At 66.1% G+C, this 13,235-nt stretch overlaps 1 protein-coding gene across 5 annotated transcripts in view; it reads left to right on the forward strand.

Moving 5' to 3' along the window:
* ARID3A (AT-rich interaction domain 3A) overlaps positions 1 to 13,235 on the forward strand; it is a 33,354-nt gene that overhangs the window by 1,527 nt on the left and 18,592 nt on the right. For 3 of the 5 annotated variants that reach the window (XM_027587140.2, XM_027587138.2, XM_027587139.2), the window contains exons 2-3: positions 2,165 to 2,813; positions 3,586 to 3,922. In XM_027587140.2, the coding sequence (XP_027442941.2) occupies positions 2,407 to 2,813; positions 3,586 to 3,922 (744 nt within the window). In that variant the 5' untranslated portion in view covers positions 2,165 to 2,406. Of the gene's footprint in view, positions 1 to 1,313; positions 1,486 to 1,889; positions 2,041 to 2,164; positions 2,814 to 3,585; positions 3,923 to 13,235 lie in introns of those variants that run through there. The other 2 variants (XM_027587141.2, XM_027587137.2) reach the window with 2 other exon arrangements.

The raw sequence follows: 13,235 nt of genomic DNA on the forward strand, positions 1-13,235 counted from the left end.
TGCCTGGGAATGCCTCTCCCTTGGGGTTGTCATAAAGTGGGGGTAGGGGCCGAGGACAAAGGGCTCTTGGGGGAGGGGTCTGGAGGGGGTGGGCGTCGCCAGCTTAGGGTTAATGGCGGCCATGGGGGCCCCAGGCACGGCCCAGGGGAGCTCTGGGGTTCCCACCTGCCCCCTCCACCAGCCCCAACGTGGAGGCCTGCCCTGCTCCCCTCCCCCCACTGGGCGACCCGGAAGGGTCATTAAACCCAGCAGGCCTGGGGGTGGGAGGCTGGGGGGGGAGTGGCTTCCTCTGGCCTCTTCCTTCTGCCCCCCAAAGAGGAGGGGGGGCGTTGCCTGGAGCGTTTCCGTGGGGAGGGGGGGCTTGTCTTGAAGTTGTCAAATGTGGGGGAGGGGTAGTGGACTAGACTAGGCACTGGGCGTGAAATGTCCCCTCAGCACTTCTTAGGGCTGGTGGGGGGGTGACCACCAGTCCTGGGAGGGGACGGAGAGTGGGGGGCTGGGTGCCACTTTGCTGCCTCTCAGGACAGACAGTATTGGTCACTCTCCAGCACTGTGGCCTCTGAGAGGGTCTTTGTGCCCTGAGACCCCTGCCCCTGCTGGATACTGAGACCCTTGGGGACATGTCCCACCCCCATTTCCCACATTGGGCCACCCACCTGCCCCCCCACACTGCCCTTTCACCCATCCGGAAGAAAGCTGCAGGGGGTCTGGGGAGAAAGTGGAGGGCCACTGAGCCTCCCTGACTTGGGGGGGGGGTCTATACTGCAAGATTCCCCTGAGTGGGGTCAGTTTCCGCTTAGGGGGTCACCATAGGAGTTGGGAGGGTGGCCAGCCTGGTGAGTGAGCATCAGCTAGCTCTAGCTACCAGGAACCTCTTCCCTCTGGCTCCTCATGTATCAGGGGTCCCTGTCTGCCCCAGGAGTGGCTTAGGGGTTCATTTGCTGGGTCAGGGGCAGCCTCCTGCCCCCTGCCTCCCGTCCCCCCTCCCTGTGAGGTACTCTCTGGGGTGTCACTGCTGGGCCTGTTGGGTTCTGCCCGGTTGGTTTTACAGGCGGCCTGGGCGGGTGGGGGTGTGGCCAGGGCTGGGGTGGGGGGCTGGGGTGGGACCTGCACCCTTCTGTCCTGGCCCAGCTCTGCCAGGTTCCGGATGCCCCTGCCTGAGATGCTGGCAGTTAGGGTTGGTGGTGGTCTGGGGAGACCCCAGGCTGGGGCACAGCTCCTCGCATTCTGGGATGTGTTGGCCCCCCTTGGGGTCCCAAAGAGCAGGAGGACTCCCCTGCAGAGGTCATGTGGGGTGGTGAGAGAGGTTGTGATGTCACGCAGACCCTGGTTCCGGTCCCAGCCTTGCCTGGAACCTGCTCTGTGTCCTCCCAACAGCGCATCTGCGGGCCTCAGTTTTTCTTATGCCTAATGTGGGGATTGCCCAGCGCCTCCTTCCCTAACGCGGACAGGGTGCCTGCTGTGTACCTGCTTGAGCACAGAGAGGTGGGTGCCATCAGGACACCATCTTGCAGATGGGGAAACTGAGGCCCGGAGAGGCTGAGGCTTAGGGATGAGGTGGGAGCATGAGGGAGGCCCTGTATACAAGAAGCACTCACTCTGGGTCAGCCATTGTCTTAGTTAGCCTTGAGGGGGTGGTGCCTGGAGCCATCTGCAGCAGGGGCTGCGAGCCGCAGGGGGTGCGAGCCGCAGGGGGTGCGAGCCGCAGGGGGTGCGAGCCACAGGGGCTGTGAGCAGTGCCTGGAACTCAGAACCAGAACCCGGAACGCATCTGGACTCTGGTGTCTGGTAACTGGCTATAGCCAATCAGAGGCCAGGGATGCCCAGTCCTCCTGCTCTGTTTGTGAAGCAATAATCCGAGGTCTTCCCGGAGAGGTGTGGTCGGTAACTGCATGTTTTTCTGTGGCCCTGAGGGTGGGGGTCGCCTCGAGACCCTTGGGAGCTCAGTGGGGGCTGACCCTGCTTTCCAGCCTGCCGGAGGGCAGACAGAAGGGGGCAGATGGGGAGAGCACCATCTCCCACCTCCAGGGAGGCCTCCTGGTTTGCACCCTCATGGGAATGGATGGGAGGGATTTTCCCAGAGGCCTCTGGGGTCTGACCTCAGTGGGGAGGATGGGGCCGAGGAGCCCAGGAGGGGTCTGATGATCTGTCTTGCTGCCCCCAGGTTTCTGCAAACCCGTGAATGAGCCAGACACCCGCCGCTGTTACCTGGTGCCTGGCGTGAGGAGGAGGCAGCGCTGACATGCCCTCAGCCTGAACCCGGCGGCCCCCGCCCCCACCCCCGCCACCCTGCACTGTCCCAGCTCCCCTGAGGCCCCCACACTGCAGTGCGGCCAGGCCCCCTCCCCACAGGGGCCGCCCCTGCTGCCCACCTCTGGTGCCCGGGGCGGCCCGGCCCGCAGGGCCATGAAGCTGCAGGCTGTAATGGAGACCCTCCTGCAGCGGCAGCAGCGGGCACGCCAGGAGCTGGAGGCCCGGCAGCCCCCGCCGCCCCTGCCGCCCCCGCCGGCTGAGCTCCCTGCTGGCCCCCCGGCCCGTGCCAGGGCCGCCCCGGAGGAGGACAGAGAGCCAGAGAAGGCCCGGATGCAGCGGGCCCAGATGGCTGCGCTGGCCGCCATGCGGGCGGCGGCTGCAGGCCTCGGACCCGCACCCAGCCCCAGCGGCTCGGAGGATGGGCCCCCCAGCTTGGAGGGTGAGGACACGGCCCAGGAAGGGGCGCCAGGCTCGCCTGCCCCACCTGGCCGAGGCAGGGCGGCACCGGGACACGCTGAAGGCGACGGGCCCTTGGAGGACGTGGGCTCCGAGGGCGACCTGTGAGTTGGGGCTCTGTGGGCTACGCACTGCACAAGCATCCACGGAGTGTTTGATGCATCGCAGGCAGCTCTAGGACAAGACCCCGTCCTGCTGCTGACCACCGAGATCAGCTCTGTCCTTTAGAACTTCCCGGGGGAGGGTGGAGACGTGTGCAGCCTAGGACCTGCCCCTCACAGGCGGCGGGGCATCTGGGTTTGTAGCTTTAGTCCGTCTTGATTTAAATGGCCCAGCCCCGTGTGGCCAGGAGCTCCAGTGCCCTGTGAGGCTCCAGCTGATGCAGTGGTCCGGGGGAACCCGCGCAGAGTGGGCGTTGGCTGGCTTGTGGACGTCCACCGTGGACGTGTTCCACGTGGATCCAGTGCAGGCCTCCAGCTGAGTGTGGGCGAGCCCCCAGTGGGATCATCCCAGGAAGACGTCCAGTAAGCGGAGAAGCAGGGTGGCTGTGGGTTTTGACAAGGAAATAAAGGAGGGGTGTGCGTTGGGGGGTGTCCGGGGCTGGGAACGGCGTGCCTGGCAGAAGGAACAGCCAGAGCCAAGGCCCCGAGGCAGGACCTGGCTAGGTATTTCCAAGGCCCACCGAGGAAGCCTGTGCGACAGCGGCCGGGGGGGTCAGCGGGCGTGCGGCCCGCGCCCCTCGCGGCACCTGGAGCAGGTGGGGCCGCTCCCCCGTGTTGGGAGGGGGAGATCGAGCCCCGGCGAGCAGCAGGCCCTGCCGTGGGGCTGGAGCCCACGGGCGCCGTCCGCCTGACCTGCGCCCTCTGCCTGCCCCAGGAAGCCAAAATGGGAGGAGGAGGACGACCTGGAGGACGACCTGGAGGACGACCTGGAGGAGGAGGAAGAGGAGGAGGAGGAGGAGGAGGAGGAGGAGGAGGACTTCGAGGGCGAGGAGGGGCTGGGGCCACCTGGCCCTTCAGGTCTGGGCCCCACAGCCCTCGTCCCCCGCAGGGTCCCGCCGTCCCAGGCCTTCCGTGGCGACAGCGGGCCCCGGGCGCTTGGCCAGGAGCGCCAGGGGGCCAGCCTGGCCCACTCTGGAGGGGCTGCCCACGGGGCGCCTCAGCTGCCGCCACCCGACCACGGGGACTGGACCTACGAGGAGCAGTTCAAGCAGGTGTGCTGTGCGTCGTGCGGGGCTGCGGGCTGGGGTGCGCTGCCCGGTCCTGACAGCGGGCCCACGCCAGCCAGGCACCCAGGGAGCCCCGCGGACAGCCTGTGGGCGGGATGGGCCGGCTGGGGAGCGCACCACTTGTGCGCAGGAGGGGGGACTCCAGCCTGGAGGGAGCCGCGCGGGGGCTGCACGGTCCCGACCCTGGAGGGAGCCGCGCGGGGGCTGCACGGTCCCCAGCCTGGAGGGAGCCGCGCGGGGGCTGCACGGTCCCCAGCCTGGAGGGAGCCGCGCGGGGGCTGCACGGTCCCCAGCCTGGAGGGAGACGCGCGGGGGCTGCACGGTCCCCAGCCTGGAGGGAGACGCGCGGGGGCTGCACGGTCCCCAGCCTGGAGGGAGACGCGCGGGGGCTGCACGGTCCCCAGCCTGGAGGGAGACGCGCGGGGGCTGCACGGTCCCCAGCCTGGAGGGAGACGCGCGGGGGCTGCACGGTCCCGACCCTGGAGGGAGACGCGCGGGGGCTGCACGGTCCCCAGCCTGGAGGGAGACGCGCGGGGGCTGCACGGTCCCGACCCTGGAGGGACACGCGCGGGGGCTGCACGGTCCCGACCCTGGAGGGAGACGCGCGGGGGCTGCACGGTCCCGACCCTGGAGGGAGACGCGCGGGGGCTGCACGGTCCCCAGCCTGGAGGGAGACGCGCGGGGGCTGCACGGTCCCCAGCCTGGAGGGAGACGCGCGGGGGCTGCACGGTGTCTGCCCCAGAAGGGCCCGCAGACAGACAGCCAGGAACGGGACTCTGGGCTGAGGGAGGTGCCCAGGCAGAGGCCACGCGCTGGCCCAGGCTTGGCACGGGCCCGCGGGTGGGGGGCGAGGCCCAGCGGGTGGACGTGCGGGCAGAGAGCTGGGGGCTTGGGGACAAGAACCCGAGGCCTGGTCAGTTGGTGTGGTGTCTGGTCGTTAGAGGCCACGGCAGTTGGTTGAGCAGGGGGTGGCCACGTTGGTGTGGACTGCCGAGAAGCTCCCTGGGGCTGCAGAGGGGCGGGGAGGAAGCAGGGCCGTCCTGGTGCCTTCCCTGCAGGCGGCCAGGGCAGAGGAAGTGGCCGGGCGGGGGACCCTTTGAAGTTGGGCCGAGCTGGGCTGGGCAGATGGAAACCAGATGGCGTCCGGCCGGGCTCACATTCCAGTCCGTGGCCAGCTGGGCCCTGCCCCGACCTCCAGGAGTGGCCGGTGGGGACCTGGCCTCCCCAGCCCAGTGGCCTAGTAGCCTGAGTCTTCCAGGTCTCCACGGGCTGTGGACAGGCCCGTGTGTGAGAGCCAGGAGCTGGCTGTGCGTGGCCTCAGGGCGGCCCCCTCTGGATGCTGGCCTCCCAGAGCTGGCTCTGGGCCCCTCCTGGAGGGCTCTCGAGGCCCGCCTGGCGTGTGGGACCTCCAGAGGGATGGGACCGAGGGCCACCGGCCTCCCCTCTGAGCCTCACCTGGGGAGCAGAGCACGTGGCTCCGGCCGCCCTCAGAGCTTTGAGTCAGGCTGAAGACAGATAAAGCAGGGAAGCGGGCCGGACACACGCCGAGGGGGCCGGGCAGGGGCTCCCGTGGTGAGAGTACAGTGCCTGGAGGCAGCAGGGGAGCTGGCCAGACGGCAGGGCCTGCCCAGGTGTCTGGCTTGGGTGGGGCAGTGCTGAGGGCCGGGCGCCAGCCAGCAGACATGGCCTGTCTGGCCGTGGCCGGCGCCCCCCACACCCCCTCCTGCTGGAGGCTCCGCCCCTGCGTGTGGACCCCAGGCTGAGTGTGGGTGTGGGGGGACGGCCCCACCTTGCTCCCTGCCTCAGTGTCTCTCCCCTTCAGGACTGGGTCCCTGCCCGTCCCATTTTGCAGATGAGATACCCGAGCCACCGAGCTGAGGGGGGGCCTCCAGCGCCTCGCCCTGATTCAGAATAACACACAGGCCACCATGGGCAAGTTATATTTATTTGTTCACCGAGTATGTATGGGGAGTACGGGCTTGGGGGCTGGAGCTGGACAGATCCCCCCGCCCCCTGCATTTTAGGGCCCCTGCCGGGCCACACAGTCCTTGTGAGGACCCACAAGCCCCCAACCCTGCTCAGTGGCCTGAGCCCCTGGGGGTAGGCCAGGCCAGGCCTGGGGTTGAGAGGCCCAGACCCCAAAGCCCCCTGGGCATGCCAGGAACAAAGGACCACAGGACCCATTGTCCCACTTGCCTGGGATGCCCAGGGGTGGGGAAATGGAAGCCAGAGGGAGTCAGGGGACCCAAAGGCACAGAGTCTCAGCACCTTGTCGAGCACCTCCTAGATGTGTGGCTCCCCTGTGTGTGGAGGTCAGCCTCCGAGTAACCGGACAGCCTTGCTGAGGCGGTCAGGGAGATGTGGTCTGGCATCTTTAGCTGGGGGTGGGGTGGGGGGTGGGTGTGGGGGAGAGGCCTCTCGGGATATGCCATTTGGGTCGAGCCTCGCAGAAGGACGGACCGTGCACCTGGCAGAGAAAGTGGCCTGGGCAAAGGCCCTGGGGCAGGACTGACATTGGCATGTGTGTGTGTGTGTGTGTAGAGGCCCAATGCTGCCAGGTTGGGCCCTGTAGGAGATAGGATTGGATTCTGAGAAAATGGGGGCCCAGGGAGGCTCTGAGCAGGTGGGGGGGCCTGCCCTGCAGTACTGGGATCTTCTTCCTGCCCGTTCGGGGCAGGGCCAGCTGCCGGCACTGCCCTCCTGCCCAGGCGGCCAAGCACCTGCGTGGCCAGTGTCAGCAGTGTCCTGGGCCCAGCCCGCCCAGCAGACGTCGGGCTGTGTTGACTCTGGCGTCTTCCCCACGGCCTTCCTGGCACGTGGCAGCCTAGCCGGCCGGCCGCCCACTTGGCACCATGTCTGCCTCTTCCTCCCCAGTCTTGGCAGGGCCTGGGGCCGACTTCCCCTACAAACCCTCGATAGCCATGAAGTTCCGCCATAGGCTACAGGTCTCGGGCTGGCCAGGCTGGGGAGGGACCTGGAGCAGCGGGCTCGTGGCCACAGAACCTTCCCTTGAAACGTTGCAGCCTCAGTGCTGTGGGGCCCTGGGGACATGGACGGACGGAGGCCAGCACGTCTAGAGCCACTGGCCGGGGACCGGGCATGTCGCGGGCAGTGATTAGGATCTTAGTCTCTTGGCATCAATCAGACGGGGGCATCCCGGTGACAGCCTGGTGGCTTCCGGTCACCAGCACAGCTGTGCCTGGGCTCTAGAAAGTGCCCCTCCCAGCAGGCCTTAATCTCAGAGAATCGGGATCTTTGGTCTCAACAGCTCAAGCTTTGGGATTGTTTTCAACACCTTTATTGAGATCAGACTCACATAGCACATAATTCACCCACTGAAAGTGTGAGATTCAGTGGTTTTTGGTGTTTTCACAGAGTTATGCAGCCATCACCAGGTTATTTTACGACGTTATGTCACCTCAGACGTAAACCTTTGTAAATGTATTTTTTAGCTAATACCCCACCCTCTCCCCGGCCCCCACGAGCCCCCTTCCCGTCCGCGGATGAGCCTGTTCTGGACGTGTCACCCACGTGGACTCACACACCTGTGTCTGGTTCCCTCCCTGAGCGTCATGGGCTCAGGGTCCGTCCCCGGGGCTGCGCGTGTGGGTGCCTCGCTCCTGCTCACAGCTGAGGGACGCCCCTGTGCCTAGGGGACACGTTCTGTTTGTCCATCCACCTGCTGATGGACACTTCTACCTTGGACTGACGTGAATCGGGCTGCCGTGAGTTGGGTCGCCATGAGTCGGGTTGCTGTGAAGGGTTGCTGTGAGTCAGGCTGCCGTGAGTCGGGTTGCTGTGAAGGGTTGCTGTGAGTCAGGCTGCCGTGAGTCGGGTTGCTGTGAGTCGGGTTGCTGTGAGTCGGGTTGCTGTGAAGGGTTGCTGTGAGTCAGGCTGCTGTGAGTCGGGCTGCCGTGAGTCGGGTTGCTGTGAAGGGTTGCTGTGAGTCAGGCTGCTGTGAGTTGGGCTGCCATGAACATGTGTGCATGTCTTTTGTGTGGACGAGTGTTTCCAGCTCTCGTGGGCACATAGCTAGGTCGGGTGGTACCGCTGGGTCGGGCGGTAACACTGTGATTGGCCTCTCGGGGACCGTGGACTACTTCCCACAGCGGCTGTACTGTTTGCCTTCCCGTGACCGCACGAGGCTCCAACCTCTCCATGGCCTTGCCAGCACCTGTGATTACGACTTGGCTGCCGAAGTCACGGTGGGGTGGCGTGCGTCTCGCTGTGGTTTTGGTTTGCGTTGAATGCTGGGATATTTCCCCCTGCTTTTCAAGGTGACGTCCGTCCACTGCGTAACGTGTCAGTGAGCTCAGAGATGTAGAGGGCACTGTTGTAGCTGAGACTTGTCACTGGCTGTGCAGGAAGCAGACCGAGCCTGTCACCTGTGTCCCTGTATGCCCCTGATCCCACAGGGAAGGGCAGCCGGGGGCTCTTCTTGCACCGACCGAGAGGGACACGGGTGGTGAGTCGCCTGCCCACGGCGACACGGAGTCGGTGTCGGACCTGGGACTGGGCCTAGCATGCACCGGAGGAGCGGACTGATGGGTGGGGGGCCCCCTGGCTGCAGGAGTTGGGGGCACTGGGGTCCCTGGGCCTCTGTCTCCTTTGCTGTAGAGACAGTGGGTCCAGGGCCTGGACGCACACAGGCGCACAGGCGGGAAAAGCCACCGGAGGCCTCTGTGTCCTCACGGGGGACCCTGCCCGGCCCCCTCCCCTCCCCGGGCCTGTGTGACACCCGTGTGTGTCCTTCTCCCGTGTAGCAAGCACGGCCCACATGGAGGTGAGACTGTGGCCTCAGAGGTGTTCTCCTCAAGAGGCTCGGGTCCCGTTTGGTGTTTTTTTAGCCCATTTGGTGCATGTAGGTGTTTCTATTTAATTTATTTTTTTTTTGAGTTTTTATTTACTCATTTGAGATACAGAGAGGGGGAGAGAGCGTGAGCAGGGAGAGAGGCAGAGGGAGAAGCAGGCTTCCCGCTGAGCTGGGAGCCCGATGCGGGACTCGATCCCAGGACCCCGGGATCATGACCCGAGCTGAAGGCAGACGCTTAACCATCTGAGCCACCCAGGCGCCCCAGGCGCCCCACATGTAGGTGTTTTCAGCCACGGGAAATAGACGTGTGTGCGTTTTTAAGTCCATTTTTGATTCCAAAAGTAGCACTTGGTACCATTCCCCTAGGAGGAAAAACAGAGAATGTGGTGTTCTGGGGCCGCCGCTCCCCAGCATCACTCTGTGTCGCTCTTTGGGCCCGAGCGCTCCCCATCCCGGGTTCTCTTTAGCGACTGTCGTTTCCTCGTGGGGCTGACAGCAACACGCTGGCCGGTTTCCCTGTTTCCCTGTTGTAAACAACGCTGCAGTGAACATCTCTGAGCTCCCGAAAGCTGGCCAGGCAATGTGAGGTGGAGGCACGGGTGGGAATTGTGGGGGCTCCGGGCTCGGGAAGGAGTGGGGAGGTGGTCTCTTTATCCTGCCTGGGAACCTCCCAGGCTGCCGGGAGCCACAGCTGGACACAGGCACTCCCAGCCCTTAGGGATCAGGGCTGGGCTAGAGGAAGGAGGAACGGGCTTTGGGGCTGGGGCTTTGCAGGATGTGTAAGAGTTTGCCAGACAGGGAAGGATGTGCAAGAGTTTGCCAGATAGAGTCTGCATCTTGAGAACAGTGTGGCTGGGACATAAAGTGGGAGGGGAAAGGGTGCACAGACATTAGGGCAAGCAGAAGGTGGGCTCAAAGGGGGGCCTTGGCAGGGTTTGGGGCTGAGGAGCTGTGAGAGGAAGGAGGACCCTCCTAGGGCCTGTGATCTGGGCAGGACGGGGAGAGGCGAGGCCTGCAGGGCCAGGGGAGAAGCATGAGCATTTTTCTGGTGGAAGCAGGTGTTCTGAGTAGAGGGCACAGCCTGGGCAAAGGTTCAGAGGTCAGACGGTAGGTCCTGGACCCGGGGACATCCATCTGATGTGCTTGGGGCAGAGTGGGCTGGGGGCCAGGCCCTGGGTGTCCCGGGGGCTGGCTGGGGCACCGGGCATCTTCCTGGGGCTGTGCGCCCGGGGGCGGGGAGGGTGTCGGGAAGCCCCTGGGAACTCAGCCCACCCTGCCTGGGACGGCGCCTCCCTCATCAAAGCTGCTGTGGCTCCTGGCACAGAGCCAGCAGGCCGTGGCGGGCACGGGGAGGGTGCCCGCCCACCAGCCCCTGGCACCGTGCCTCTGCCCGTGCCAGCCCTGGGAACCGCACTGACTCAGCCGGAAGAACCTTATCTGGCCCTTGCGCTGCCACCAACCACCCAGTCACCACTGTGGGGTCACGGCCGCCGGGGCCTGGCCCCACGCCCACCATCCGCTCCCCTCCCTCGTGGCTGTTGCCAAGTGCCCGGCCCGCCCCACGCTTTCTAATAACACACGCAGCTGCTGGAGGGAGTGGTGCCCGGCGGGCAGTGTCCACATGTGCATTCCGTCGTGAGCCCCATGGGGTCTGGCCCGCTGACGTGGGCGGGCACGTGGTCCCCGTGAGCTGGGGGGGGGTGGGGGTCCGTGTCTGCTGGGGTCTGTGCCCGGCTGGGCCAGGCCCCGTGGGTGTCTGGGAGCCACACGTGTGCTCGTGCCGTGGCTCTCCCGTGTGTGTCGTCGGCACGTTCTGGGGCCGCGAGCTTCCTGCAGCGTCTCTTAGGTGTATCTGTCACCTTAGAAGCCTGTTGGTGTGTCCGCACGCCGGGTGTGTTTGTGGACGAGTGCACGAGCCCCACGTGGCCCGTCCCCACCTCTCACGGATGCGTGGGTGTGTGTCCTGGGGTCTGGACGCAGCGGAGGAAGGCTGGGCCACGTATCCCAGTGCGTGTGGAGCCCCCTACTCACACGTTCCCTGGCCCCACGTGTGACGGGGTGACGCTGCCCTGCGGCTGTGGGTCTGTGGTGCGTGTGTGAGTGTGTGTGTGCGGCTGGGCCCCCACGTGCGTCTGCGTGCCCGCCCCCTGCCCCACAGGCTCACCTTGCCCCGTGAAGCGTGAGGTCGAGGGGGAGCCATTAACCATTAGCCAGAAGTCACGGCGTCCGGTCAGCGGTTTGAATTGGTTGACCCCGGACCTGCCTGCCCATAGCTGATGCGCCCCTGGAGCCCAAGGTGTGAACAGGGCCGGGCTTGGTCCCTTCTTCCGCCTGCGCCGCGGGGTCTTGGGCAGCGGTGCACTATCTCTGATCCGCGGGCGCCATCAAGATGCTTGGCTCACTCTGAGTCAGAGACCCTCCCCTCCCGAAGTTTTTGGACCCCGAGGGCCAGCGCCACCCAACGGCGACGTGGAGGGGAGTCCTCTCGGCTGCTCGCAGCCACCCAGTGACCCCGTTGACCGAGGCTGTCGCCCTGCTGGGCTGTGCTCCAAGCTGGGTCAGGGGAGCAGCTGGGGGTGCGGGCTGGTGGGTGGGCACGCGCGGAGGGCGGGACACGGCCCGCCCCTTCTCCGCTCACCAGGCTGCACGCGGACAGAGGACAATTGGGGGTCACAGGGTTAAATGGTAACCAGTCTGCCTATTGAAGGCCCCAGCACAGGACACGGCCCCGCCGCCGGCAGGGCTGGCAGGGGTCTTGTGGGGCTGAGGGGGGCGGCAGGGGCGGGGAGTCGGCATCGCCCACCACCCCTGCAGGCCCAGCGCCTAGCACCTCGGAGACACATCCCGCCCTCCCAGATAGTAAAAACCCACATTCCAGGAAGAAACGCACCGTGAAGTGAATGGCCGTCCCCCAAACTCTGCCCAGACGTCAGACGTGGCTTTGTTTGGGAATAGGGTCTTCGCGGGTGTCATTTTAAGACGGACTCCCCCGGAGTAGCCTGGGCCCTGAATCCAGTGATAGGTGTCTCGGTAAGAAGAGAGGCCCACAGGCAGGCCTCAGGGAGCTGTGGGCCTGACGGGCACAGGACACGGAGGCCCCGGCCTTCTGTAGACCCTCCTTTGGGGATTGGCTTGGGACCAGGGACTCTGATGGTCCCACTGATGGACTCATGGGACCGGGTTAGGGCAGAAAGGCCAGGCTGCGCGCCATGAGCGTGCGTGCCCGAGCCGGGGCCTTCCTGGGCAGCAGCCTCTCTTGTGGGCACTGGGACGCATCTGTGAACAGCGGGCATAGGCGGCTGATCCGTGGTGTGGGGGTGGGGGGGTGGGGCCCAGTGGGCTGGGCGGGCACAGGGGCGAGGGCGGGCTGTCTGGGGCCATTATCTGCCAGCGAGCTAGGGTGTGTCTGTGTTTGTGTCTGCTTGGACGGGTGTGTCCGTGCATGGGGGGGACCATGTCGGGGTGGCGTGGCCTGCCCAACCGTGGGTAGGGCCACGGGTGCGTGGGGAGGGTCCGCGTGTGCCCAGACGGGGGTAGGCGGGTCTGTGCGGCCATGGGCAGGTAGAGGTCCAGGTAGAGGGCTGTGTGGGTGCGTCTGGATGGGGCCACGGGTCTTGGGGTGGCTCTCCAGGTGGGGTTTCCCTGGGGGTGGGTTTCGCATCTCTGTCCGGGCTGGAGTGGCAGGGAGTGGCCATGGGCCCCTGTTCCTGGTCAAGCTGTGTCAGCGTCTGCCCCCCAGGAGGGGTCTCTGAGGGTCCCCACCCTGTTAGGCTGTGCCTCCAAACCTCCACCCCGAGTAAGGGTGCCAAGCCCATTGCTGCAGACGTGGGTCTTCTGGGCTTGCTCCCCGAGTCTCAGGTTGCACGGTGTCCACGTCTCCCCCTGCCCAGCCCCCACCACCCTCTTGCCCCACCCTCTCTCCCCTGATGCCAGTTGCCCGGGAATGGCAGGCGTCCCCCGGCTGTGCGTGCCTGGGGACAGTCTGTGTGCTTGCCGACGGGGTGCCTGGCTCTGGGAAGGGACATGGGACCAGAAGCCACATAGTCCTCTGCTACCCCCAACGGGAGCCTCAGTTTCCCTGTCTGTAAATCAGGGGCAGGGTCCGAGCGAGTGCCGGCTGTTGCCGTAGTTAATGACCACTTGCAGGTGTCCCAGCAGAGGAGTGGTGGGGTGGGGCGGGCGCCAGCCGCATGCCGCCTGGGGCTGCCCCACCGTCACCGGCTCCCCACACTGAGGGCGACGTTCTAGAGGTTAGGCTTTGGTGGGGCCCTCGGGCTGCTGGCCACCACGGGGCAGACCCCGTCCCCGTGCCCTCAGCTGGGGGTCTGGCAGGGGCCCCCGGGGTCCCTTCCTCTTGACTGCTGGGCAGAGGGTGGGGGGCGGGGAGTAGCCCCCCTGCCTCCTGCCGCGTGCGCAGGCTGGCCCGCGGTGGCAGGACCGGACAGCACTCTGGCTGCACCCCTGTTCAGAGAGCCTGCGCAGGGA

The sequence above is a fragment of the Zalophus californianus genome, chromosome 1, assembly GCF_009762305.2.
Source record: "Zalophus californianus isolate mZalCal1 chromosome 1, mZalCal1.pri.v2, whole genome shotgun sequence".
In the NCBI taxonomy this organism is placed as follows: Eukaryota; Metazoa; Chordata; class Mammalia; order Carnivora; family Otariidae; genus Zalophus; species Zalophus californianus.